This window comes from Psittacula echo (assembly GCF_963264785.1).
Source record: "Psittacula echo genome assembly, chromosome: 25".
Classification (NCBI taxonomy): domain Eukaryota; kingdom Metazoa; phylum Chordata; class Aves; order Psittaciformes; family Psittacidae; genus Psittacula; species Psittacula echo.
In genome coordinates, this window is record NC_137760.1 from 545,526 (window position 1) to 569,756 (window position 24,231).

The window sequence follows — 24,231 nt, forward strand, 5'->3', positions numbered from 1 at the left end:
CCCCTATATCCCCATGTCCCCATAAACCTGCCTCCAGACATCCCCGTGTCCCCTGTTCCCATGCCCATGTCCCCGTAATGTCCCCGTGTCTCCCCCCTTTCCCCTGTCCCCACACCCCCGTGTCCCCTGTCCCCATATTCCCACGTCCCTCCGCTGCCCCCATCCCCACCTCGTGATCCCCGTTCGCGTCTCCCGGTGCCGGTCGGGACACGCCGGGGCTGGAGCGTCTCCAGCGTCCCCCCGTTCCGGGAAGGAGCCGCCCGAGCCCGGGACGCGCCCGGTGGCGCAACCCCGGGGCCGCCGCCCGGCCCGAGCCACGGAGCCCCCGACACGGGACCGGTGCCCTCGGCAGCTTTATTGCCCCGCGGCGTCACCGGGGGTCACCGGGGGGGTGTTCCGGTCCCCAGTGGGGGGGTCCCGGTCCCCAATGGGGGGGTCCCCGTCCCCGGGGCCGGTGCCGGGCTCCGGGCACTCGGCGGCGCTGAAGTAGAAGTCGAGGCGGGTGCTGGCGTCGTGGCGCCGGGAGAGCCCCAGGGGCTGGTGGCCCCGCGCCGAGGTGCACAGGAACCAGCCGGGATTCGCGGCCGACTCGAAGCGCCACAGCCCGGCCCGGTACGAGCGGAAGAAGGTGAAGGCGGCCGAGGCCGCCCCGGCGCGGGGCAGCTCCCAGATGTCGGCGTCCTGCGGCGGCACCGGCACGGGGTGGCACCGAGACGGGACCGGGATGGGACCGGGACAGCACTGGGCAGCCGCAGGGGGAAAGGGGGACCGCGACAGCGGGGGCTGCGGTCGCCCCAGCCCCGTGGTGTCCCCTCCCCAGAGTGTCCCAACCCCTTTCATGTCCCCATTCTTTGCTGTACCCATTGATGTCCCCATCCCTACAGTCTCCCCATGGTGTCCTCATCTCTTCGGTATCCTCATCCCCATGTTGTCCCCCTCCCCATTCTGTCCTCATCCCTTTGGGGGCCCCGTGTTATCCCTTCCCCAAGGTGTCCCCATGATGTCTCCATCCCCATAGATGCCCTCATCCCATTGGTGCCCCCATTGATCTCTCTATCTCCAATGACGTCCCTGTGTTCCCGCAGTGTCCCCATGGTGTTACCATCTCTTTGTGTCCCCATTCCCATCCCCATCGGTATCCCCATCCCATTGATGTCCCCATTGATGTCCCCATTCCTGTGGTGTCCCCATGCGCACTGGTGTCCTCAGTGATATTTCCATCCCCACTGGTGTCTCCATCTCAATGGTGTCCTCATTGATGTCCCCATCCCATTGGTGTCCCCATGATGACCCCATCCCCATTGATGCCCTCATCCCCACTGGTGCCCCCATGGTGTCTCCATTGATATCCCCATCCCCAGTGATGCCCCCATTGATGTCCTCATCCACATTGGTGTCCCCATCCCCATTGATGTCCCCATCCCCGTGGTATCTCGTCCCCATCTCCATGGATGCCCCCATCCCATTGGTGCCCCCATGGTGTCCCCATCGATATCCCCATCCCCAGTGATGTCCCCATTGATGTCTCCATCCCATTGGTGTCCCCACGCTGCCCCCCCGCTGGCGGTGGCTGACCTGCAGGCTCAGGCTGGGCTGGGGCCCGGGGGCGCTGGCGAGGCACCGGGACCCGTTCTGGATGCCCATGACGAGGGGCAGCCGGGCGGGCGCGAAGGCGCGGTTGGGCACCCAAAACACCTCCTCTGGGGTCACCCCGCGTTAGGGCGCGCTCGAAGGGGGGGTCCCCATCGGTGTCACCCCCCCCGCGGGGCCCCCCCTCACCTTCCCGCGCCGCGTTGGCGCCCTGCAGGTGCCCGGCCACGAGCCGCCCGTCGCGCAGGTAAAGGCTCTTGTGGTCCACGTCGCGCATCCTGCGGGGACAGCGCGGACACCGGTGCCCCCCCGCCCCGCCCCTCGCGGGGCCGCTCCCGCAGCGCCACTCACCGGTACCGGAGCACTGCGCGCAGCGGGGCGGGCGCGGGGCCACGGGCGGCGGCTTCGGCCTCTGCGCGGAGACAGAGGAGGAGGAGGGCGAGGGGGAGCGGGGGTTTGCGCGCCATGGCCCCGCCGCCCGGCCCGCGGCCGCCTCCCGCCCCCGGGGGTCCCCGCTCACCCATGGGACGAGGAAGGAAGGAGGAGGTGGTGAAGCTGTTGCCACACCGCTGGCGGAGGGGGAAGCGCTGGTTCCGCCCCGCCGCGGGCTCGGCACAGCCCGGAGCGGGGGGAGGACGCAGCGTGTACGGGACACAGCGGGGACGGGACACACATGGGAGGATACAACCGGGGGTCCCCACGCCCGTCGGAGCTGGCGCAGATGGGGCTCGAACTCTAAACCTCTTAGCTGGAGGAGCAGCGCCCTCCGCGCTGCGCCACCGGAGCGTAGATGTGTCAATGGGGAGGGGCTGCGCATGCGCAGTGCGGGCGGCGCGGATCATGGCGGGCGGCGCGGCGATGCGAGCCGCGGTGGTCGCTCTGGTGCTGGCCTGGGGCGGGCACGGTCTCTACTTCCACATCGGCGAGACCGAGAAGCGCTGCTTTATCGAGGAGATCCCGGACGAGACCATGGTCATCGGTGCGGGCGGGGGGCACCGGCGGTGGGGGGGAGGTCCCCATCCCGGGGAGTGGCGCTGGTCCCGGTCCGATCCCCCCCCTTCTCCGCAGGGAATTACCGGACGCAGCTCTGGGACAAGCAGTCGGAGTCGTTCCTGCCGTCCACCCCGGGGCTTGGCATGCACGTGGAGGTGAAGGACCCCGACGGCAAAGTGAGTGCGGGCGGGGAGGGCCTTGGTGTGCGTGGGGCACCCATGAGCCTGAGGGGGTCCCTGTGGTGCATGGGTGCCCACTGTCCTGGGGGGGGTCCCTGGGGTGCCTTTGAGCCAGGGTAGGGGATACCTGGGGTCCATTCTAGGCTGGGGGGGGTCCCTGGGGTGCATTAAGCACTCAGTACCAGTGCTGGGGATCCCTGGGGTGCCTTTGGTCCTGCACAGGGTGTCCCTGGGGTGCTGGCAGAAGAAGGCTGATTGTGCTTGGGGTGCACGGGGCACCCACTCACCAGGGCAGGACCCCTTGAGGTGCATGGGTACCCATGGGGGGATGTCCCTGGGGTGCCTTTGAACGAGGGCAGGGGGTCCCTGGGGTGCTTGCAAAGGAAGGTGGGTGGTTGTTGAGGTGCCTGGGTGCCTGTTGAGCGGGATGCCTTTGAGCCTGAGTAGGGGGTCCCTGGAGTGCCCACTGTGCTGGCTGGGGGGTCCCTGGGATCCCTTCAAGCCAGGCCAAGGAGTCCCTGCGGGTGCCTCGGCAGCGGGTGTGGTGTCCCGGTGCAGGTGGTGCTGTCGCGGCAGTACGGCTCCGAGGGCCGCTTCACCTTCACCTCGCACACGCCGGGGGAGCACCAGATCTGCCTCCACTCCAACTCCACCCGCATGGCGCTGTTCGCCGGCGGCAAGCTCGTGAGTGGGGACCGGGGATGGGGAGACCCCGAGGCAGGGGTACCGGTGCCACTGGTGCGTGCTGACCCCCTGCGCCCCGCAGCGGGTGCACCTCGACATCCAGGTAGGGGAGCACACCAACAACTACCCCGAGATCGCCGCCAAGGACAAGCTGACGGAGCTGCAGCTCCGTGCCCGGCAGCTCCTCGACCAGGTGGAGCAGATCCAGAAGGAGCAGAACTACCAGCGGGTGAGGACCGGGGTGTGTGGGGGGGACACTCCGCTTTCCCCATCCCGTGACTCCACCCCGCGCTTTATCCACATCCCGCAGTACCGGGAGGAGCGCTTCCGCATGACGAGCGAGAGCACGAACCAGCGGGTGCTGTGGTGGTCCATCGCCCAGACCATCATCCTCATCCTCACTGGCATCTGGCAGATGAGGCATCTCAAGAGCTTCTTCGAGGCCAAGAAGCTGGTGTAGAGCCCCCCAGCACCCCCCGGGGGGGCTCCCACCGCGGTGGGGGGGGTGGGAGGGCCCGCGCTGCCGTTTTGAGTGGGAATAAAGCGGTTTTGGGGTCCATTGGTGCGGTTTTAACATGGGGGGATGCTCATTCCTCCACCGCCAGGGGGCGGCGCGGCGGCCGCGGCCGCTCTGGGCACGCGGCAGGCTGTCGGTGGTGAGCTGGAGGCCGTCATGGCGGCGGCGGAGGGGTCGGCGGCGCGGTTCGAGCACATGGGGCTGGACCCGCGGCTCCTGCGGGTGCGGAGGGGCCGGGACCGGCACCGGCGGAGGGGGGAGCCACTATGGGGAGGGGCCTCTGGGGTCCCTGGGGGTGAAGGAGGCCGTAAAGGGCCAGTACCGTGCGTTCCATTGGTCACCGAGGGTCCTGTGGGGGGGACATAAGGACACCGGGACCCGTCAGTGGGGAGGGGACGGGGCACCGGGGTCTCTCTGGGGGGGAAGGAGGGCGGTAAGAGCGTTTGAGGTGCCTGGGGGTGGGGCATGAGGCCATGAGGGGGGATATGGGGGTACAATGGGGTGTGGGGCACTGCTGGAGCTGGAGAACACGGGGGGCACAGCCAGGGCCTGGGGGGGCACTGGAGCTTAGGGGTCATTGCTGTGGCTGGGGAATAGGGGGGTACAGCGGGGTGTGGGGCACTGGGAGGATCTGAGGGGCACCATGGAGCCGGGGAGGTTCGGTACCGGCGTCCTTCAAGGGGTGAGGCCCGGGGCATTGGCACAGCGGGGTCACCCCGGGCCGGCCCCGCAGGCGGTGGCGGAGCTGGGCTGGGGCTCCCCCACGTCCATTCAGGCCGAGGCCATTCCGCTGGCGCTGGAGGGCCGGGACCTGCTGGTGCGTGCCAGGACCGGCTCCGGCAAGACGGGAGCCTACGGCCTGCCCCTGCTGCAGCACCTCCTGCGCGCCAGGGAGGTGAGCGGGGATCGGGAGGCACGGGGCTGGGCGCGGATGGGGACCGGGGACAGGGATTGGGGTGCTGGGGCTCTGTGGGGCAAGAGAGCTCCATAGGGCACAGGGGCTCTGTGGGGTACATGGGCAAGGTTGGGCTCTGTGGGGCGTGGGGATGGCAATGTGGGGCTCCATGTTCCTGTCTCACACTGTGCCTCACTGTCTCCCACTGTCTCTCCCTCTCTCTTGTCTCTGGCTGTGTCCCTGTGCGCAGGCTCCTCAGGCCCTGCCTCAGGCTGTGCGGGCACTGGTGCTGGTTCCCTCTCGGGAGCTGGCCCTGCAGGTGCTGCGCTGCCTGCGCCGCTTGGCGGCTGCCACCGACCTGCGCGTGGCTGAGCTGGGTGATGGGGACCCCGCGGCGCTGCGGTGAGTGCCCCGCTCCCCCCTTGGGGCCCAGCGTCACCCCCTGCTGGCACCGGGTCACCCCTTGGTGTCCCTATGTCATCCCCCATTGTCACTCAGGCACCCCTTGGTGTCACCCTGTCATCCCCCATCGTCACCCTGCACCCTCTGCTGGCACCGTGTCATCCCCCCAGTGTCACCATGTCACTCACTGGTGTCACTGTGTCAGCCCCAACGTCATCCTGGGGACCTCCAGTGTCCCCATGTCACCCCTTGGTGTCCCCATGTCACCCTGCAGACGTGCTTGTCCCTCCCCCAGACACCCTGTAACCCCCCCAGTGTCACCCTGTCACCCCCAGTGTCTCCCCCAGTGTCCCTCATGCCCCCAGCCCCACATCCCCATGGTGACACGCTGTTTCAGGCCCGTGGTGGCGGCACAGCCAGACGTGCTGGTGGGGACGCCAGGGCGGGTGCTGGCGCAGGTCACTGCCCGCAGCCTGGTCCTGAGGCACTCGCTGGAGCTGCTGGTGCTGGATGAGGCCGACCTGCTCCTGGGCTTCGGCTGCCTCGAGGACATCAAGGCCCTGCTCTGGTGAGGGGCTGGGAGCCATGGGGGGCACTCACAGGGCTTGGGGGGGCACTGCTGTGGCTGGGGATCAGAGAGGGTACAATGGGGTTTGGGGTACTGCTGGGGCAGGAGAACATGGGGGGTACAGTCAAGGGGTGAGGCCCAAGGTTTTGGGGGACACTGGGGGCTCGGGGGGCACAGCGGGGTTCAAGGGCTGGTGCCTGGGATTTGGGGGTCCTGTTCCTCCCATTGGGCAGGGGCTGGTGCTGACCCCCCCGTGCCCCCTCAGCCACCTCCCCAAGATCTACCAGGCGCTGCTGATGTCGGCCACGTTCAGCCCCGATGTGGAGGCGCTCAAGGAGCTGGTGCTGCACAACCCAGTGAGCGCGGGGAGGGCAAGGGGGGGGGGTTTGGGGGGTTCTTTGGGCTTCTTTTAGGGGTCTGAGAGAGGTTTGGGGGGTCCAGGGGCAGGTCTGGGGGCTCTGAGGGGAGCTTTGGGGGGATCCTGGGGGAGGATTTGGGGGGGTCCAGGGGAGGTTTTGGCTTTCTGAGAGCAGGTTTGGGGGAACAGAAGGGAGATTTGAGGTGTCTGAGGGGGGGTTGGAGGATCAGAGGTGGCCTTGGGGCATGCAGTGGGAAGTTTGAGGGGTCCAGGGAGGAGTCTGGGGGCTCTGAGGGAGATTTTGGGGAGATCCTGGGGGAGGATTTGGGGATTCGGTGAGAGAATTGAGGGGTCAAATGGGAGATTTGGGCTGCAGGAGCAGGTTTTGGGGGGGCAGGGACAGGTTTGGGGCTCCAGGAGAAGGTTTGGGGTGGGCAGTGGCAGGTTTGGGGCTCCAGAGGCAGGTTTGGGGCTGCAGGGGCAGGTTTGGGGTGTGCAGGGGCAGGTTTGGGCTCCAGGGGCAGGTTTGGGCTCCAGGGGCAGGTTTGGGGCTCCAGGGGCAGGTTTGGGGCTCTAGGGGCAGGTTTGGGGTGTGCAGGGGCAGGTTTGGGGCTGCAGGGGCAGGTTTGGGGTGTGCAGGGGCAGGTTTGGGCTGCAGGGGCAGGTTTGGGGCTCCAGGGGCAGGTTTGGGGCTCTAGGGGCAGGTTTGGGCTCCAGGGGCAGGTTTGGGGCTCCAGGGGCAGGTTTGGGGCTCTAGGGGCAGGTTTGGGGTGTGCAGGGGCAGGTTTGGGCTGCAGGGGCAGGTTTGGGGCTGCAGGGGCAGGTTTGGGGTGTGCAGGGGCAGGTTTGGGGTGTCCAGGGGCAGGTTTGGGCTCCAGGGGCAGGTTTGGGGCTCCAGGGGCAGGTTTGGGGCTCCAGGGGCAGGTTTGGGGCTCTAGGGGCAGGTTTGGGGTGTGCAGGGGCAGGTTTGGGGTGTGCAGGGGCAGGTTTGGGGCTCCAGGGGCAGGTTTGGGGCTGCAGGGGCAGGTTTGGGGTGTGCAGGGGCAGGTTTGGGGCTCCAGGGGCAGGTTTGGGGCTCCAGGGGCAGGTTTGGGGCTCTAGGGGCAGGTTTGGGCTCCAGGGGCAGGTTTGGGGCTCCAGGGGCAGGTTTGGGGCTCTAGGGGCAGGTTTGGGGTGTGCAGGGGCAGGTTTGGGGTGTGCAGGGGCAGGTTTGGGGCTGCAGGGGCAGGTTTGGGGTGTGCAGGGGCAGGTTTGGGGTGTGCAGGGGCAGGTTTGGGCTCCAGGGCAGGTTTGGGCTCCAGGGGCAGGTTTGGGGCTGCAGGGGCAGGTTTGGGGTGTGCAGGGGCAGGTTTGGGGTGTGCAGGGGCAGGTTTGGGCTGCAGGGGCAGGTTTGGGGCTGCAGGGGCAGGTTTGGGGCTGCAGGGGCAGGTTTGGGGTGTGCAGGGGCAGGTTTGGGCTCCAGGGGCAGGTTTGGGGCTGCAGGGGCAGGTTTGGGGTGTGCAGGGGCAGGTTTGGGCTGCAGGGGCAGGTTTGGGGCTGCAGGGGCAGGTTTGGGGCTGCAGGGGCAGGTTTGGGGTGTGCAGGGGCAGGTTTGGGCTCCAGGGGCAGGTCTGTGGGCACAGCAATGGTGCCCCCAGCAGACAGAGCCCACTGGGCTCACGGTGGCACCGCGGTTCCTGGTGCAGGTGCGGCTGTGCCCGGCACAGGCCCCGCTGCCGGGCCCAGCTCAGCTGCAGCAGTTGGTGCTGCGCTGCGGCACGGCCGAGGACAAGTTCCTGGTGCTGGTGGCGCTGCTGCGGCTGCGGGTGCTGCGCGGCCGGGCCCTGCTCTTCGTCTCCTCCCTGCCCCGCTGCTACCGCCTCAAGCTGCTCCTCGAGCAGTTCGGCATCGGTGCCTGTGCCCTCAACCCTGAGCTGCCCGCACGCTCCCGGTGAGCCCTGGGGCAGGGCTGGTGATGGGGGCCTGGAGCTGGGGCACTTCTGGGTGAGGGGTGGCCTTAGGGTGTTCCTTGGGGACAAGGGGTGTCCCCTGGCCATAGTGCCCCAGGGAGCAGGGTGACTGCTGGGAGGGGTGGGAGAAACAAGGGATGGCCTTGGGGTGGCGGAAGTTGGGGTGCTCTTTGGAAACAAGAGGTGCCGGAGGGTGTCCCATGGCAACTGGATGCTCTTGAGGTGCTGGGGGGAATGCCCATGGGGTGAAGGACACCCTTGGGGGGGGTTCCAGGAGAATGAAGCGGACAATGGGGTGCCCATGAAGGGTGCTGGAGTGCCCTGGGGACAAGGGGTGCTCAGGGGTGTCCCATGGCAATAGGGGGCCAATGGGGGAAGGACACCCCTTGGGACATGCCAGAAGGGTTTGGGGTGTCCATTGAGGAGATGAAGGGGAAAATGGGGTGTTCCAGGGAGCTGCGGCAGTGCTGAGGGGTGTGGGAGGTGAGGTGAGGCCTTAGGGTGCTCCTTGGGGACAAGGGGTGCTCATGGAAATGGTCCACGTCCCATGGAAATGGAGGACCCATGGGGTGAAGGACACCCTGGAGCGGGTCCCAGGGGGTTGTGGGGTGCCTGTGAGGGGGTCACCCCAAGTCGGGTGCTGAGGCCCGCCCTGTGTCGCAGGTGTCACGTCATTGCCCAGTTCAACCGCGGCATCTATGACTACATTGTGGCCATGGACGAGGAGTCGCCGGTGCCGCAGCCGGAGCCAGAGCCAGAGCAGCTGCGGCCCAGGAAGCGCCGGGGGCCGGCCCGGGGGTGAGCCCGGGGGGCGGGGACACTCTCTGTCACTGGGTTGTCCCCATGACACTGGGGGTCAATGGGGCTGTGTCCTGCTGCTGCACCCGGGGTTTGGGCCAGGGATGTCACCTGGAGCCATGGGGCTGCTGCTGCCCTGGGGGGTCCGTGTCCCCAGGGGAGGTCCCTTGGGGCACATCCCCTTCCTTGGGGGGGCTCTTTGCCCTGTCCCTGCGGCTTTGGGGTCCCCGTGCTCATGTGGATGTTTGTCCCCTGTCCCATCGTCCCTGTGCCCATGTGGGTGTCTGTGTCCCACCTGTGCCTTGCCCAGGGTGTCCCTGGGGTTGGGGGGGTTTCCAACATCTCGTGTCCTTTCCCCCCCAACCCAGGAAGGGCAAGGACCCCGAGTTCAGCGTCTCGCGTGGCATTGACTTCCAGAACGTGGCGGCTGTCATCAACTTCGATGTGCCTGACACGGTCGAGTCCTACATCCACCGCGTGGGCAGGTCTGTGGGGACACGGGGGGGGGGCACAGGGACACGAAGTGGGGGGTCCCACCACTGTGTCCACTCCATGCCGCAGGACAGCCCGGGCGGACAACCCCGGCACAGCGCTGACGCTGGCACTGCCCGAGGAGGAGGAGAGCCTGGCCCGCATCGAGGACGCGCTGACAGGAGGTGGGGGGTCCCCATTGCCCACTGGGGGGCTGAGGGGGCCACCGGGGGGGATCAGGACAAGCAGGGGGTGACCGTGTGTGTGTGTGTGCCCCCCCCAGACAATGGCGAGTCCATGCTGCAGCCCTACAAGTTCTGCATGGAGGAGATCGAGGGGCTGCGCTACCGGTGCCGGGTACGTGAGGGACCGGGGGTGTCCGGTGGCACCAGTTTAGGGGTGCCACCCCCTGACACCCCCCCGTGCCCCCCCCAGGACGCCATGCGCTCGGTCACCAAGCAGGCGGTGAAGGAAGCACGGCTGCGGGAGATCAAGGATGAGCTCCTCAACTCTGAGAAGCTCAAGGTAACAACCACCCCCCCGGGGCTGGGGGTGGCCCAGGGGTGCTGTGCACCCCCAGTTCTGTCTGTGAGTGCGTGCCCCCCCCCGCCAGGCCTATTTTGAGGACAACCCCCGGGACCTGCACGTCCTGCGCCATGACAAACCCCTGCACCCGGCCATCGTGCAGCCGCACCTCCGCAACGTGCCCGACTACCTGGGTACGGCCCCGCCGCCATGGGGGGGGGCACAGGGGGCTGCCCCCAGATACCCGCTCACTGCTGTGTCTGCCCCCAGTGCCCCCCAGCCTCCGTGGTGTCGTCAAACCCAACCTCAAGAAGCGCAAGGGGCAGCGGCCGCTCCACGCAGGAGCCTCCCGAAAGGGGGGTGCGACGGTGAGTGGGGAGCGAGCATGATGGGGACCCCCCGAATGCCCTCTCTCCTGTGCGGGGCCCTCATGGTACTTTTCTTCCCCCCCAGTCCCATGGCTCCGGGAACCCGCTGCAGAGCTTCAAGTACACACGGCGCCGGGGCAAGCGTCCCGGTGCTGTGGCACCGTCCTGAGCCCCCCCGGCACCCCCCGCCCGGGGGCTCCCCCTGTGCCCCATTGCTTGTGCCCAATAAAGGTGCCCATGGCCCGGAGACACTGCGTGGTGACAGGGACGGGTGGTGACGCAGGGGAGCTCACCGGGCAAAGGTGCCCCAACGTTATCAGCCCCCCCTTATCACAGCCATAAAGAGGGCAAGGACACGGTTGGGGTGGGGAGCCCCGAGTTTGGGGTTCGGGGTGTCCTGGTGTTGCCAAGAGCCTGGCAACCGGGTGTGTGTGGTGCTGGCACCATGGGATGGGTGCCCTGTGTTGTGTCACCCACCAAGACACCTCCTTAATGGGGTCCAGCTCCAGTCTGAGCCCGTCCTGGCACTGTGGCAGCATCAGCCCTGTGGCTGGTTTTGCCCCATCCAACATCCCTGTGCTGAGATCCCCCTCACCCCTGAGCCCCATCCCACATCCTGGTGCTGGGATCCACTGAGCCCCATGCTACATCCCTGTGCTAGGATCCCCCTCACCCGTGAGCCCCATCCTGGTGCCCAGCAGTGCTGTGGTGCCGGTGCCGTGCCAGGGGGCACCTCCCTGGCACCATTATCGATTGGGGTTAATGATCACAAAGGCTTTACTGCACTGCCGGGGCCTGATTGGCTTCGGCGCCGGTCAGGCCAGACTGCATCTCTGGCACCGGGCAACCACCCTGGGACAGAGGCTCACAGGGGCCAGGTGGCTCCAGCAGCACCTTGTGCCCACGATGCCGGGGGCCACCGCGCTGACCATCGCGGTGCTGGCGGCGCTGCTGACGCTGGTGAGTGCCTGGGACAGAATGAGTGCGGATGGAGGCCGTGAGCTCCAGTGTGGTGGGGCTGGGGGATGGACACCAGAGGGACCTGGAGCTGATGGAGCGAGGCCAGAGGAGGCCATGGAGATGCTGCGAGGGCTGGAGCAGCTCTGCTCTGGAGCCAGGCTGAGAGAGCTGGGCTGGGGCAGCCTGGAGAAGAGAAGGCTCCTGAAGGGGAGACCTTAGAGCAGCTCCAGTGCCTAAAGGGGCTGCAGGAAACCTGGAGAGGGGCTTGGGACAAGGGCCTGTAGGGACAGGCCAAGGGCAATGGCTTGAACCTGCCAGAGGGGAGACTGAGATGAGCTCTTAGGCAGAAGCTCTTCCCTGTGAGGGTGCTGAGGCGCTGGCACAGGGTGCCCAGAGAAGCTGTGGCTGCCCCATCCCTGGCAGTGTTCAAGGCCAGGTTGGACACAGGGGCTTGGAGCAAGCTGCTCTAGTGGAAGGTGTCCCTGCCCGTGGCAGGGGTTGGAGCTGGAGGAGCTTTAGGGTCCTTTCATCCCAACCCATCCCATGGCTCCAGCCCCTGCAGGTGGCCCCATCGTGGACCCCCACCCGCAGCGCCGGCGTCTGCGCCTTCTATGGCGAATGCGGCTACAACCCGGAGGTGAACACATCCCTGGTGGACTCCCAGGTGCCCTGCGTGTCCAACACCCCGGCGCGGGAGGCCACAGGCGGGCTCCTGACACTTCTGAGCTCCGTGTGCCCGGACCTGGTGCTCGGCACGGCCGAGGCGCCGCGGGTTTGCTGCAGCCTGACGCAGGTCCTGGCGCTGCAGCTCAGCATGGCGCTGTCCAGTGTGGTGCTCGCGCGATGCCCCTCCTGCGCCCGCAACTTCGCCAACATCCACTGCCATAACATCTGCAGCCCCGACCAGAGCCTCTTCATCAACGTCACGCGGGCGGTGCCGGTGCAGGGCACGGCCCAGTTCGCCGTCGTCGAGTATCAGTGCTTCTACCAGCAGGAGTTCGCCGATGCCGCCTTCGCCTCGTGCCACGGCGTCCGGCTCCCAGCCACCGGCGGCTTTGCACTGGACACCATGTGCGGGCTCTATGGTGCTCAGCTCTGCACCGTGCAGCACTGGCTCGACTTCCAAGGGGACAAGAACAACGGGCTGGCACCGCTGCAGATAGACTTCCACCTTGTGCCCAATGGCACAAGCCCCGGCGAGGCCCTGGAGCCGCTGCGGGCGCAGGCCTGGAGCTGCAGCGAGGCCCCCAGTGAGGAGGAGCAGGCATGCTCCTGCCAGGACTGCGCTGAGTCCTGCCCCACCATCATCCCCCCGGCCGGCCCCGCTCCCCCCTTCCGCATCGGCGCCGCCGACGGGGCCCTGGTGCTATGCATGCTGCTCTTTGCCTTCCTTGCCCTTCTCTTCCTCCTCACCCTGTGGTGCCAGCACTGCGGCTCCAAGCAGGGGATCACACTGCATCCGGCCCCAGCAAGCACCCCTGGCTGCTCGGCACGATGGGGCGATGCTGGGCACCGGGCACTGGTGCGGGTGTTCCGGTGGTGGGGGGTGCTGGTGGCCTCACACCCGCTGCCGGTGCTGGTGGTGGCCGTGGCTCTGGTGGCGGGGCTGTCCTCTGGGTTCCGCACCCTGCACCTCACCACCGACCCCGTGGAGCTGTGGTCGGCGCCGGGCAGCCAAGCACGGCAGGAAAAGGCCTTTTATGACCAACACTTCGGGCCCTTCCTCCGCACCAACCAGGTGATCGTGACGGCGCCGTGGCGCAACGGCTCCCGCTACGACTCGGTGCTGTTCGGCACCAAGAACTTCAGTGCGGTGCTGTCCATGGAGGTGCTGCAGGCGCTGCTGGAGCTGCAGGAGCGGTTGGCGGCCACCACGGCGCAGGTGCCAGGCACGGGCAGGACGGTGAGGCTGCAGGATGTGTGCTACGCGCCGCTGAGCCCTGGCAGCCCCACGCCTGCCGACTGCTGCGTCAACAGCGTCACCCAGTACTTCCAGAACAACGGCACCCACCTGGCCATGGTGGCCACACAGCCCCAAGGCAAAGACACTGGCACCGTGGACTGGCACGACCACCTCATCTACTGCATCAAGTGGGTGCTGCGGCACTGGCGGCCCGGGGATGAGTGCGAGGGAGCAGCATGGTGATGGTGCCGGTATCTGTGTCCCCCAGCTCCCCGCTGTCTTTCAAGGACATCACAGCACTGGAGCTGAGCTGCATGGCTGAGTACGGCGGCCCCGTGTTCCCCTACATCGCCTTCGGTGGCTACAGCGGTAAGCAGGATGGGGCCCGCGGTGGGGTGGTCACAGCACCCTGTGGGGTTGGTGTCGTGTTGTTCAATGGTGCAATGTCACCCAGTGAGATGCACCCCATGGGTTGTGTGTCACAGCGCTCAAGGGAATGGCACCTGCTAGGATGGGTGTCACCATCCGGTGTCGTGTCCCCCCGTGGGATGTCACCCACCTGGGATGGATGGCACATCACCCAGTGGGAAGCCACCCTGTTGGGTGTCACCTGCTGGGATGGGTGTTGTACCACCCTCTGCGATGTCACCCAGTGGGATGGGTATCACATCACCCAGTGTCACATCACCTGGTGGTGGGATGAGTGTCACATCGCCCATTGCTGGGATGTCACCCACTGGTAGGACAGGTATCACGTCACCCATTGGTGGGATGTCACTCATTGGTGGGACAGGTGTAACGTCACCCATTGGTGGGATGTCACCCATTGGTGGGATGTCACCCACTGGTGGGCCGGGTGTCCTGTCACCCTATGGGCTGTCACCCACGGTGCGGGTGTCCCCAGACTCAGAGTACACGGAGGCCGAGGCGCTGATCATCACTTACTCACTCAACAACTTCCCACGTGAGGACCCGCGGTACGAGTGGGTGCTGAGCTGGGAGAGCCGCTTCCTTGAGGTGGTTGGGGACTTCCAGCGCACCCACGGCCACAACCTCTCCGTTGCCTTCATGGCCGAGGTGAGGCACCACTGGGGGCCCCGGCAGCACCCATGGGTGCCCAGCCCGCCCTCACCCACCTCCCGCCCCTCAGCGCTCGCTGGAGGATGAGATCAACCGCACCACGGCCGAGGACATCCATATCTTCTCCACCAGCTACGCCGTGGTGTTCCTCTACATCGCGCTGGCGCTGGGCGAGTACACAGCTTGGCGCCGCGTCCTGGTGGGTGCCGGGGTAGCCTTGGGGTGGTGGCAGCACCTTTGGGTGCCCCGTTAGGTGCTTAGCGTCCCCCATCACAGGTGGAGTCAAAGGTGATGCTGGCACTGGGCGGCATCGCTGTGGTCATCGGTGCCGTGGTCTCTGCCATGGGGCTGCTGGCGCTGCTGGGGCTGCCCTCATCTCTCATCATCCTCGAGGTCGTGCCCTTCCTCGTCCTCGCCGTGGGCGCCGACAACATCTTTATCTTCGTGCAGGAGTACCAGGTTGTGGGGCACAGGGGTTGCCATGGGGCAGGGTCACCGGGACCCCTTGGGGACAGGGTCCCCATGGAGCATGGGGGTACCAGTGGGTACGGAGGTCCTGTGGGCATCTCTGTGGTCCTGGTGTGTGTTGGGGTCCCCACGGTCCCTGGTGTGGGTTGGGGTCCCCATGGTCCCTGGTGTGGGTCGGGGTCCCCATGTCCCTGGTGTGGATCGGGGTCACCATGTCCTTGCTGTGGTTCAGGGTCCCCATGTCCCTGGTGAGGGTTGGGGTCCCCATGTCCCTGGTGTGGGTCTGGGTCCCCATGGTCGCTGGTGCTGGTCGGGGTCCCCATGTCCTTGCTGTGGGTCAGGGTCCCCATGGTCCCTGGTGTGGGTCGGGGTCCCCATGTCCCTGGTGCGGGCCGGGGTCACCATGTCCTTGCTGTGGGTCTGGGTCCCCATGTCCCTGGTGTGGGTCGGGGTCCCCATGTCCCTGGTGCGGGCCGGGGTCACCATGTCCTTGCTGTGGCAGCAGCAGTCACTGCGGGAGCCGGGCGAGCAGCGGGAGCACCACATTGGGCGGGTGCTGGCGCAGGTGGCCCCCAGCATGGTGCTGTGCAGCATCTCTGAGGTCATCTGCTTCCTGCTGGGTGAGCGGCAATGGGGGCATGGGGGGGGACAGGGATACAGGGGGGCATGGGGACGAGGCAGGGTACAGGGACATGGGGGGCACATGGGGGCCCCCATCAGGCAGGTGCACCTATGGGTGCTGAGGGCGCTGGGGCACCAGGGTACTGGTGCTGGTGTCACTGGTGCCAGTGTCACTGGGTCCTGGTGTTACTGGGTCCTGGTGTCACTGGTCCTGGTGTCACTGGTGCCAGTGTCTCTGGTGCCGGTGCCTCTGGTGTCGGTGTCACTGGTGCCGGTGTCACTGGTCCTGGTGTCACTGGTGCCGGTGTCTCTGGTGTCTGTGTCACTGATGCTGGTGTCACTGGTGCCGGTGTCTCTGGTGCTGGTGTCACTAGTGCTGGTGTCACTGGTGCTGATGTCTCTGGTGCTGGTGTCACTGGTGCTGGTGTCACCGGTGAGCGCTGTGCCCGCCCAGGCGCGCTCTCCTCCATGCCTGCTGTTCGCACCTTCGCCCTCACGGCCGCTGTCGCCATTGCCTTTGACTTCCTCCTCCAGATCTCAGCCTTCGTGGCGTTGCTGACGCTCGACACCCGGCGCGAGGAGGTGGGGACGAGGGGGGCCGGGGGGGGAGATGTCCCCCTGAGGGGGGGGTCTCAGGGGGTGACCTCGTGTCCCTGCCGTGCCCGCAGGCCTCGCGCCTGGAGCTCTGCTGCTGCTGCCAACTGGACAAGGGCACCGCAGGGCAGAGGCTGCGGCTGCTGCGGCCGCTGCTGCAGCGCCTGGTGCCGGGGCTGCTGCACCGCTGCGTGCGGCCCGTGGTGGTGAGAGGGGGCCTGGGGTCCGGAGGGGGGAGGCCTGGGGGGGGTCTCTTGAAGTGAGGGGGAGCAATGGGGGTTTGGGTGTTATGGGGGGGAGGGTCCTGGGAAGTTCCTTGGGCATCTGGGGGGGACACAGGGGTGCTGGGAGGGCACTGGGAGGGCTCCACGGTGCGGTGGGGTCCCCTGATGGGTGCTGCTGCTGCAGGTGCTGCTCTTCCTCCTGCTCGCCTGCGGCGGGCTCTACCTGATGCTGCAGGTGCCCGTGGGGCTGGACCAGGAGCTCGCCATGCCCAAGGTGGGGACCCCAGCCCGTGTGGACAGGGGGGCTTGTGTGGGGCTGCTGGGAGGGGGGATGTGGTTCCTGTAAGTGAGAGTCCAGCCCTCCAGGGGATGCCACTGTAGGGGGATGGCTCCTACAGGGCAAATAGGGGCCAGTGTGAGGCTGGAGTGGCCACTTATGGGCACAGCCTGGCCCTAGATGAGTCTGCCTGGGGGGGGATGGCCCCAGCCAGGGTGCCATGGGGACACCACACCCCCACATAAGGTCACCATGGGGATGGGGTGGCCTCTATGGGGCTGCATAGAGCCAGCACAGGGGTGTTGAGGGCACAGCATGGTCCCCATGGGGCTGGGGACAGACAGGGATGGTGAAACCCCACTGAGACCTGCCAGAGCCACTGGGTGTCACAGTGGATGCTGGCACAATGGGTGCTGTGGCAGGTGTCACAGTGGGTGCTGTCACAATGGTGCTGTTGTTGGTGTCACAGTGGGTGCCGGCACAGGGTGCTGTGGTGGGTGTCACAGTGGGTGCCGGCACAGGGTGCTGTGGTGGGTGTCACAGTGGGTGCCGGCACAGGGTGCTGTGGTGGGTGTCACAGTGGGTGCCGGCACAGGGTGCTGTGGTGGGTGTCACAGTGGGTGCCGGCACAGGGTGCTGTGGTGGGTGTCACAGTGGGTGCCGGCACCCATCTGACACTCAGTGGGTGCTCCAGGACTCCTACATGCTCCAGTACTTCAGTGCCCTCAACCAGTACCTGGCCGTGGGGGTCCCCACGTTCTTCGTCACCACCGAGGGCTACAACTTCTCATCCCCCGAGGGCACCAACGGGATCTGCTCCAGCTCCGGCTGCGCCAGCGACTCCCTGAGCCACACGGTGGAGATGGCCACGCGCTTCCCCAACGTGTGAGTGCGCGGCAGGCGCGGGTGGTGGTGTGAGGCCCCCCCGCGGCTTCTGAGCACGGCCCCTGCCCAGGTCCTTCCTGGCCATCCCGGCCACCTCCTGGCTCGACGACTTCCTCGACTGGCTCAACCCCACCGGCCGCTGCTGCCGCATCCACCGGTTCGGCAATGCCACCGGCCAGTTCTGCCCCGCCACCAGCGGTGAGGGGAACCAGGGGCACTGTGGTAGCTGTTGGGTGGGGGCTATGGTGGGCATTGGGTGTGGATTGGGTGCCCACCATGGTGGTCTTTGGGTGTACGTTGAGTGTTCACCTTGGTGGCTGGTGGGTCTACATTAGGTGCTCAACATGGTGGCCATTTGGTCTACATTGGGTGCCTACTATGGTGGCCATTGGATCTACAATGGGTGCCCACCATGGTGGCCATTGTGTGTATGTTGCGTGCTCAACACAGTGGCTGTTGGGTGCACACAAAGTCCATGCCATGGTGGCCATTGGGCACACGTTGTGTTCCCACCATAGTGGCTGTTGTGTGCACATATGGTCCACACCATGGTGCCCAGTGGGTGTACGTTGGGTGTCCACCATGGTACCCATTAGGTATATGTTGGGTGCCCACAGTGGTGGCTGTTGAGTGTACATATGGGCCACACCATGGTGGCCATAGGATGTATGTTGAATGCCCACCATGGTGCCCATTGGGTGTATGTTGGCTGCTTATCGTGGTGGCCATAGGCTCTGTCTTGGGTGTACAACATGGTGGCTGCTGATTGTACATTGGGTGGCTGTTGGGTGTATGTCATGGTGGCCTTTGGTTATGCCTTGGGTGGCCACAATGGTGTCCATTGGGTGCATGGTCCAAACCGTGGTGGCCATTGGGTGTATGTTGGGTGTTCACTGTGACGCCTGTTGGGTAGAGGTTGGGTGCCCACCATGATGCCCATTGGGTCTATATTGGCTACTCATCATAGCGGCCACCAGGTGTATGTTGAGATCCCACCATGGTGCCCATTGGATGTATTTTGGCTGCCCATCATGGTGGCCATAAGGACCATCTTGGGTGTCCACCATGGTGACCACTGAGTGTACGTTGAGATCCCACCATGGTGACCACTGGGTGAACATTGAGATCCCACCATGGTGACCATTGGGTGTGTGTTGGGTGCTCACCATGGTGGCCACTGGGTGCACATTGGGGGTGTGTTGGCTGTATGTCGTCACGGCCATTGTTTGTGCATTGGGTGCTCACTGCTGTGGCCGTTGGGTTTCTGTTGGGTGCACAGTGGTGCCCATTGTTCACCCACTGGTGTCTCCTTGGGTGACCCCCTGGGTCCCCCACAGTACCCATTGTGTCCCCCGGTCCCACAGATGACCTGAGCTGTGTCGGTGGCCAGTGCCTCAACACCACCCGGCGCCCGACCCCGGAGGAGTTCCAGCGCTTCCTGCCCTGGTTCCTGCAGGACCGCCCCACGCTGCAATGTGCCAAGGGGTAGGGACACGGGAGGTGGGGGCCCTATGGAGGCACCCACCCACGCAGGGTGCCCCGAGCACTGCTCACCCCATATCCCCTCCGGCAGTGGCCTGGGCGCCTACGACACCGCGGTGAGCATGGACACCAACGGCACCATCCTGGGTGAGCGCAGGGCGTGGGGGGCACGGGGGCGGCCGTGGATGCTGGGCTGACCCCCCCCCCGTCCCGCAGCCACGCGGTTCATGGCCTACCAGCGCCCGCTGCGCACGTCACAGGAGTACACGGCAGCGCTGCGGGCGGCGCGCGCCCTGGCCGAGGAGCTCACCCGCACCCTGCGGCGCGTGCCCGGCACCCAGCCCGGCTTCCGTGTCTTCCCCTACGCGTGAGCACCAGCGCTGGGGGAGCGGGCCTGGGCAGGGACTGGGTTGGTGGCATGGACAGTGCGGTTGGTGAAGCCTCAGCATCAAGGGGACAGGGATGTGGGGCCTGGGGTATGGGGACATGGGGATATGGATATGGGGACATGGGATACAGGCATATGGGACATGGGGATATGAGATACAGCATACGGGAATATGGGGATATGGGACATTGGGATATGGCAATATGGGATATGTAGATATGGGGATATGGCAATATGAGATATGTAGATATGGGGACATGGGGATATAGGATATGGGGATGTGGGAATATGGGGATGTGGGGACATGGGGATATGGGGACATGGGTACATGGGGATATGGGACATGTAGGTTTGGGAATATAGGGACATGGGATATGGTAATATGGGGATATGGGACATGGGGACACAGACATGAGGACATGGGGCACACACTGCACTGGGACCCGATGCTGACACTGGTGACAACCGAGCTGTGGGTGCAGCAACGCGTGGCAGGGGGTGGATGTTCCTTCCACTGTCTACAAGGATGCTGGACAGGGACCTTCAGCAGGGCCTGCAGGGACAGGCCAAGGGCAATGGCTTGAACCTGCCAGAGGAAAGACTGAGATGAGCTCTTAGGCAGAAGCTCTTCCCTGGGAGGGTGCTGAGGCGCTGGCACAGGGTGCCCAGAGAAGCTGTGGCTGCCCCATCCCTGGCAGTGTTCAAGGCCAGGTTGGACACAGGGGCTTGGAGCAAGCTGCTGTAGTGGAAGGGGTCCCTGCCTGGGGCAGGGGTTGGGGCTGGATCCTTCACCCCGATCCGTGCTGTGCCTCCCACCAGGGTGACCTATGTGTACTATGAGCAGTACCTGACGGTGGTGGCTGAGGGCCTGGTGACGCTGGGACTGTGCCTGGTGCCCACCTTCATGGTGTCCTTCCTGCTGCTGGGCATGGACCTGCGCTCCAGCACCGCCACGCTCCTCACCATCACCATGATCCTGGTGGACACCGTGGGCGCCATGGCCCTGTGGGACATCCCCTACAACGCCGTGGCCCTCATCAACCTGGTGGCGGTGCGGGGATGGGACATGGCGGTGTCTGGGGGTGCAATGGGAGACACTGGGGTGTCACAGTGGGTGCAACTGGGTGTCTGTGGGTGCAACGGGTGTCTCTGGGGTGTCACAGTGGGTGCCATTGGGTGTCTGTGGGTGCAACGGGTGTCTCTGGGGTGTCACAGTGGGTGCCATTGGGTGTCTGTGGGTGCAACGGGTGTCTCTGGGGTGTCACAGTGGGTGCCATTGGGTGTCTGTGGGTGCAACGGGTGTCTCTGGGGTGTCACAGTGGGTGCCATTGGGTGTCTGTGGGTGCAATGGGTGTCTCTGGGGTGTCACAGTGGGTGCAATGGGTGTCTCTAGGGTGTCACAATGGGTGCCATTGGGTGTCTGTGTGTGCAATGGGTGTCTCTGGGGTGTCACAGTGGGTGTCATTGGGTGTCTGTGGGTGCAACGGGTGTCTCTGGGGTGTCACAGTGGGTGTCATTGGGTGTCTGTGGGTGCAACGGGTGTCTCTGGGGTGTCACAGTGGGTGCTATTGGGTGTCTGTGGGTGCAATGGGTGTCTCTGGGGTGTCACAATGGGTGCCATTGGGTGTCTGTGGGGTGTCACAGTGGGTGCCATTGGGTGTCTGTGGGTGCAATGGCTGTCTCTAGGGTGTCACAATGGGTGCCATTGGGTGTCTCTGGTGTCCCCACAGGCCGTGGGTATCTCAGTGGAGTTCGTGTCCCACCTCACGTACGCCTTCGCCCACAGCCCCCAGCGCGGGCGCGTGGCTCGTGCCACCGATGCCACCATCACCATGGGCAGCAAGGTGGGACCGGGCTGCACGGGGACAATGGGGACCCCAACGGGACCCCAAAGGGCCCTGGTGACCCCGCTGTCCCCCGCAGGTGGTGGCTGGGGTGGCCATGACTAACCTGCCCAGCATCGTGGTGCTGGCCTTCGCCAAGGCCCAGCTCATCCAGGTCTTCTTCTTCCGCCTCAACCTCATCATCACGCTGCTGGGGCTGGCACATGGGCTGCTCTTCCTGCCCGTGCTGCTCAGCTACATGGGTACGATGACACCCACCGACACCCATTGCCCCCCACTGCCCTCCCATCGCCCCCTCATTGTGCCCCCCTTGTCCCCACAGGACCCAGCCCAAGGGGGACCCCATCAGGGGTCACAACAGAGGACGTGGTGGTGCCGGCTGCAGGGCTGACACTCACCAACCCCGGCTTTGGGGAAAAGAACAAGGCCAAGGACCAGGAGCAGGACAAGGGGAAGGTCCCTGTCCCCAGGCAGGGCTGAGCCCTCGCCGCCCCTCCCCAGGCTTTATTTAAACTGGTTTCTGAGCCTCAGGACTGGGTGTCACTGGGACGGGCTCTGAAGCATCACCAGGGGATGTGGGGATGGGACATGTGGGGCACATGGACATTGCAGGGACAGGGCTGTGGGGCACCATGGGGCTGGGGCACAAGGGCACCAAGAGGCTAATGTGGGGTAGATCGGCACTGGGGGGACAGGGCCACTGAGGCCCTTGGGTGCTGTGGGGACAGGGATGTGTGGGGCATATTATGATGCTCATGGGGATGGTGCCATGTGGGGCACACAGACATTGGGGTTACAGGGCCCATGGACACTTGTGAGACACAAAGACACTGAGGGGGGGACAGGGCCATGTGAGGCATGCGAACACCAGAGAACAGGGCCATGTGGGGGCCATGGGCTTTTAGAGCATGGGGGGCACAGAGACACTGGGGTGACAGAGCCATGTGGGCTTCATGGGCTTTGTGCACTAAAGGCCATGTGGGGCACAGGGACATTGGGGTGCCAGGGGCACACGGGGCCCGCAGGCACTTGCAGGGACAAGGATGTGCAGGGCAATGAGGGGACAGGGCCATTGAAGCCCATGGGCGCTGTGAGGCCAGGGCTGTGCGGGGCACAGGGGCTCTGCAGGGTGAAGGGAAAGGCGCCACACGGGGCCCGCAGGCACTTGCGGGGCCCACGGACACGGCGCAACGGGGCCGATGTCTCCGCTGCCGGCGCCGCGGCGCGCTCAGAGGTGTTTGTAGACGGGCGGCGCGGGCAGCGTGAGCAGCTCCAGGCGCACGGGGCTGCGGTAGAACGCGCTCAGCAGCGCCTCGGAGTAGCCCTGCAGGAACAGGAGCTGCGCCGGCGGCAGCGCCCGCGCCACCAGCGCGCTCACGAGCAGCGCGCGCCCGCGGCGCCGCAGCACGAGCGGGGCCAGCAGCGCCCCCGGGAACGTCCCGCGCAGGAAGCGCCGCACGAACGCGTCCTCCAGAGCGCGCTGCGCAGCGCCCGGCTCCGCGCACAGGTTCCCTGCGGCGCCGCGCAGTGAGCGGGGACCGGCACCGGCACCATCCCCACCGCGCCCATTGCCCCGCACATCCCCATGGTTCCCCGTAACCCATCTCCACAGCACCCTCGTGCCCCACACATCCCATTCCCCACCGTTCCCATGCACCCCGCACATCCCCATGGTGCCTCATAGCCCATCTCCACAGCACCCTCATGCCCCACACATTCTCCATCCCCACCATGCCTGAGTATCATTCCCCTGTGCCCCACACGACCCCACAGCACCCCATGGCCTGTGACCCCCTGCACCCACACGTTGCAATGTGGGACCCACCGGTGTGCAGTGAGAGCCATCCCTTGCGGTGGCCGATGTAGTGGGGCCCATGGGCCTGCTCGTATGTCACTGGCTTGTCCCCCTTCCCCACGCGCACCCGCGCAGCACGAGCCTGGGGGGCAGCGCTATGGGGTGACCCACACAGAGCTGGGGGGCCCCACATTGAGCTGTGGGGCAGGGGGGACCCGCTTTACCTTGAAGCAGGGGGGGGTGCTGTGCAGGTGCCGGGTGCCATTGGGGACAGGGCGGATGTGGGGCAGTGCCTGTGGGGTGACAATGGGTGAGAGGTCCCCTCCGCCAGCCACCCAACAGAGACCCCCGGGTCCTCCCCATCCCTGGTGCCCCCCATGCCCAGTGCCCCCTGTGCTCCATGTCCCACTGTCCCTGTCCCCTAAACCCAACATCCCCAGTGCCCCCCATCCCTGCTGTCCCCTACATCTGTGTCCCTGGTGCCCCCCATCCCCAGTGTCCCCCACAGCTCCCATGCCCACACTCCACTGCCCACAACGCCCCCCACATCCCATGGCCCCTATACCCATTGTCCCCAGCTCCTCCCCTACCTGGTGCCCCACATATCCCGTGTCCCCCGTAGCGGGTGCCCCACATCCCCACTGCCCCCCCATGTCCCCCGTAGCCCATGTCTCTGGTGCCCCCACACTCGGTGCCCCCTAGGACCAGTGTACCCGGAGCCCCCCCGGCCTGGAGCCCCCCCGCTCCCCCACACCCGGAGCTCCCCTCCCGCTGGTCCCGTCCCGTCCCGTCCCGTCCCTACCCGCAGGGCCCGGACAACCGCGGGCGCCGCCATCTTGACCCGGGGTTGTGGTGGCAGCGGCGGCGTCAGCGCCCCCTGGCGGCTGGAGGCCGCGGGGGAGGACTCCGGTACTGGGAGGGGTTAACGGGGGATAAGGGGGCACGCGGGGATAACGGGGGCTATTGGGAGTACTGGGAACACGGGGGATACTGGGAGGGTAATGGGGGTACTGGGAGATACTGTGGAAACTGGGGTGCGGGTCGGCCGTGTCCCCAATGTCCCCTTGGTCCCCGCTAAGCCCCCCCCGTGTCCCCCATTCACTGTGGGGGGACCCCGCACCCCCTGTCTGGGTGCGGTGGGGTTGGGGGGGGCCTTCCCGCTGTCACCTGGTGCCACCCCCGTGGGGACATGAAGGGGGACACAGGGGTGTGGGGAAATAGGGGAACATGGGGATAGGGGACATGGGGTATGGGGGATACAGGCATATGGGATATGGGGTATGGGGTATGCGGGCGACTGGTGGGACCATGTCCCTGCTATGTTCCAGCGCTGCTGCTCATGGGCCCTGGGGGTGCCCCACAGACACCCAGCGGCACCCACTGTGACACCCACCACAGTATCACCCTGAAGAA

General features: G+C 66.1%; 5 protein-coding genes across 6 annotated transcripts; 3 read left to right on the top strand and 2 right to left on the bottom strand.

The window, feature by feature from the left end:
* Positions 1-196: 196 nt before the first annotated feature.
* On the bottom strand, positions 197-2,074 carry LOC308229985 (interleukin-1 family member 10-like). Of its 2 annotated transcripts, XM_080634416.1 has the most exons (4): positions 1,942-2,074; positions 1,780-1,868; positions 1,576-1,700; positions 197-681 (listed from the first exon to the last, which is right to left on the bottom strand). In XM_080634416.1, exons 1-4 carry the CDS (start codon positions 2,055-2,057, stop codon positions 355-357), a joined length of 657 nt encoding a protein of 218 aa, XP_080490542.1. In that variant the 5' UTR covers positions 2,058-2,074; the 3' UTR covers positions 197-354. The 2 variants fall into 2 exon arrangements, with proteins under 2 accessions (XP_080490542.1, XP_080490541.1); XM_080634415.1 differs by having other exon boundaries at positions 1,576-1,868.
* A 347-nt stretch (positions 2,075-2,421) lies between these two features.
* On the top strand, positions 2,422-3,963 carry TMED4 (transmembrane p24 trafficking protein 4). The gene is made up of 5 exons (XM_080634426.1): positions 2,422-2,569; positions 2,659-2,759; positions 3,321-3,446; positions 3,529-3,675; positions 3,757-3,963. The coding sequence occupies exons 1-5, from the start codon at positions 2,431-2,433 to the stop codon at positions 3,904-3,906; spliced, it is 663 nt and encodes a 220-aa protein (XP_080490552.1). The 5' UTR covers positions 2,422-2,430; the 3' UTR covers positions 3,907-3,963.
* A 156-nt stretch (positions 3,964-4,119) lies between these two features.
* DDX56 (DEAD-box helicase 56) lies at positions 4,120-10,506 on the top strand (the record flags this gene model as incomplete). The annotated part of the gene is made up of 14 exons (XM_080634446.1): positions 4,120-4,185; positions 4,697-4,858; positions 5,109-5,260; positions 5,658-5,828; positions 6,094-6,184; positions 7,872-8,116; positions 8,799-8,933; positions 9,302-9,418; positions 9,495-9,589; positions 9,688-9,761; positions 9,840-9,929; positions 10,018-10,123; positions 10,200-10,297; positions 10,383-10,506. The coding sequence occupies 14 exons, from the start codon at positions 4,120-4,122 to the stop codon at positions 10,464-10,466; spliced, it is 1,686 nt and encodes a 561-aa protein (XP_080490572.1). The 3' UTR covers positions 10,467-10,506.
* Positions 10,507-11,203: 697 nt separating this feature from the next.
* NPC1L1 (NPC1 like intracellular cholesterol transporter 1) lies at positions 11,204-21,503 on the top strand (the record flags this gene model as incomplete). Its single annotated transcript, XM_080634479.1, has 19 exons — positions 11,204-11,257; positions 11,811-13,348; positions 13,429-13,529; positions 14,065-14,237; positions 14,311-14,439; positions 14,517-14,702; positions 15,217-15,328; positions 15,784-15,911; positions 15,998-16,129; positions 16,332-16,421; positions 17,119-17,309; positions 17,380-17,507; positions 18,674-18,794; positions 18,883-18,938; positions 19,008-19,158; positions 19,999-20,230; positions 20,910-21,023; positions 21,103-21,265; positions 21,346-21,503. 19 exons carry the CDS (start codon positions 11,204-11,206, stop codon positions 21,501-21,503), a joined length of 3,957 nt encoding a protein of 1,318 aa, XP_080490605.1.
* A 150-nt stretch (positions 21,504-21,653) lies between these two features.
* On the bottom strand, positions 21,654-23,665 carry LOC308230061 (small ribosomal subunit protein uS3m-like). The gene is made up of 4 exons (XM_080634513.1): positions 23,621-23,665; positions 23,043-23,111; positions 22,849-22,960; positions 21,654-22,535 (listed from the first exon to the last, which is right to left on the bottom strand). The coding sequence occupies exons 1-4, from the start codon at positions 23,651-23,653 to the stop codon at positions 22,252-22,254; spliced, it is 498 nt and encodes a 165-aa protein (XP_080490639.1). The 5' UTR covers positions 23,654-23,665; the 3' UTR covers positions 21,654-22,251.
* Between the last annotated feature and the right edge of the window lie 566 nt (positions 23,666-24,231).

What these genes read in the sequence shown, in the direction of transcription:
- LOC308230061 (XM_080634513.1), bottom strand. Translation starts at nt 23,653, where the DNA reads ATGGCGGCGCCCGCGGTTGTCCGGGCCCTGCGG. An exon ending in GCACCCCCCCCTGCTTCAAG is followed by an intron (nt 22,961 to 23,042) that starts GTAAAGCGGGTC and finishes GCTGCCCCCCAG; the next exon opens with GCTCGTGCTGCGCGGGTGCG. An exon ending in ATGGCTCTCACTGCACACCG is followed by an intron (nt 22,536 to 22,848) that starts GTGGGTCCCACA and finishes GCGGCGCCGCAG; the next exon opens with GGAACCTGTGCGCGGAGCCG.
- TMED4 (XM_080634426.1), top strand. Translation starts at nt 2,431, where the DNA reads ATGGCGGGCGGCGCGGCGATGCGAGCCGCGGTGGTCGCTCTGGTGCTG. An exon ending in TGTTCGCCGGCGGCAAGCTC is followed by an intron (nt 3,447 to 3,528) that starts GTGAGTGGGGAC and finishes TGCGCCCCGCAG; the next exon opens with CGGGTGCACCTCGACATCCA. An exon ending in AGGAGCAGAACTACCAGCGG is followed by an intron (nt 3,676 to 3,756) that starts GTGAGGACCGGG and finishes CACATCCCGCAG; the next exon opens with TACCGGGAGGAGCGCTTCCG.
- LOC308229985 (XM_080634415.1), bottom strand. Translation starts at nt 2,057, where the DNA reads ATGGCGCGCAAACCCCCGCTCCCCCTCGCCCTCCTCCTCCTCTGTCTC. An exon ending in CGCGCAGTGCTCCGGTACCG is followed by an intron (nt 1,869 to 1,941) that starts GTGAGTGGCGCT and finishes CTGTCCCCGCAG; the next exon opens with GATGCGCGACGTGGACCACA. An exon ending in AGCCCAGCCTGAGCCTGCAG is followed by an intron (nt 682 to 1,575) that starts GTCAGCCACCGC and finishes GTGCCGCCGCAG; the next exon opens with GACGCCGACATCTGGGAGCT.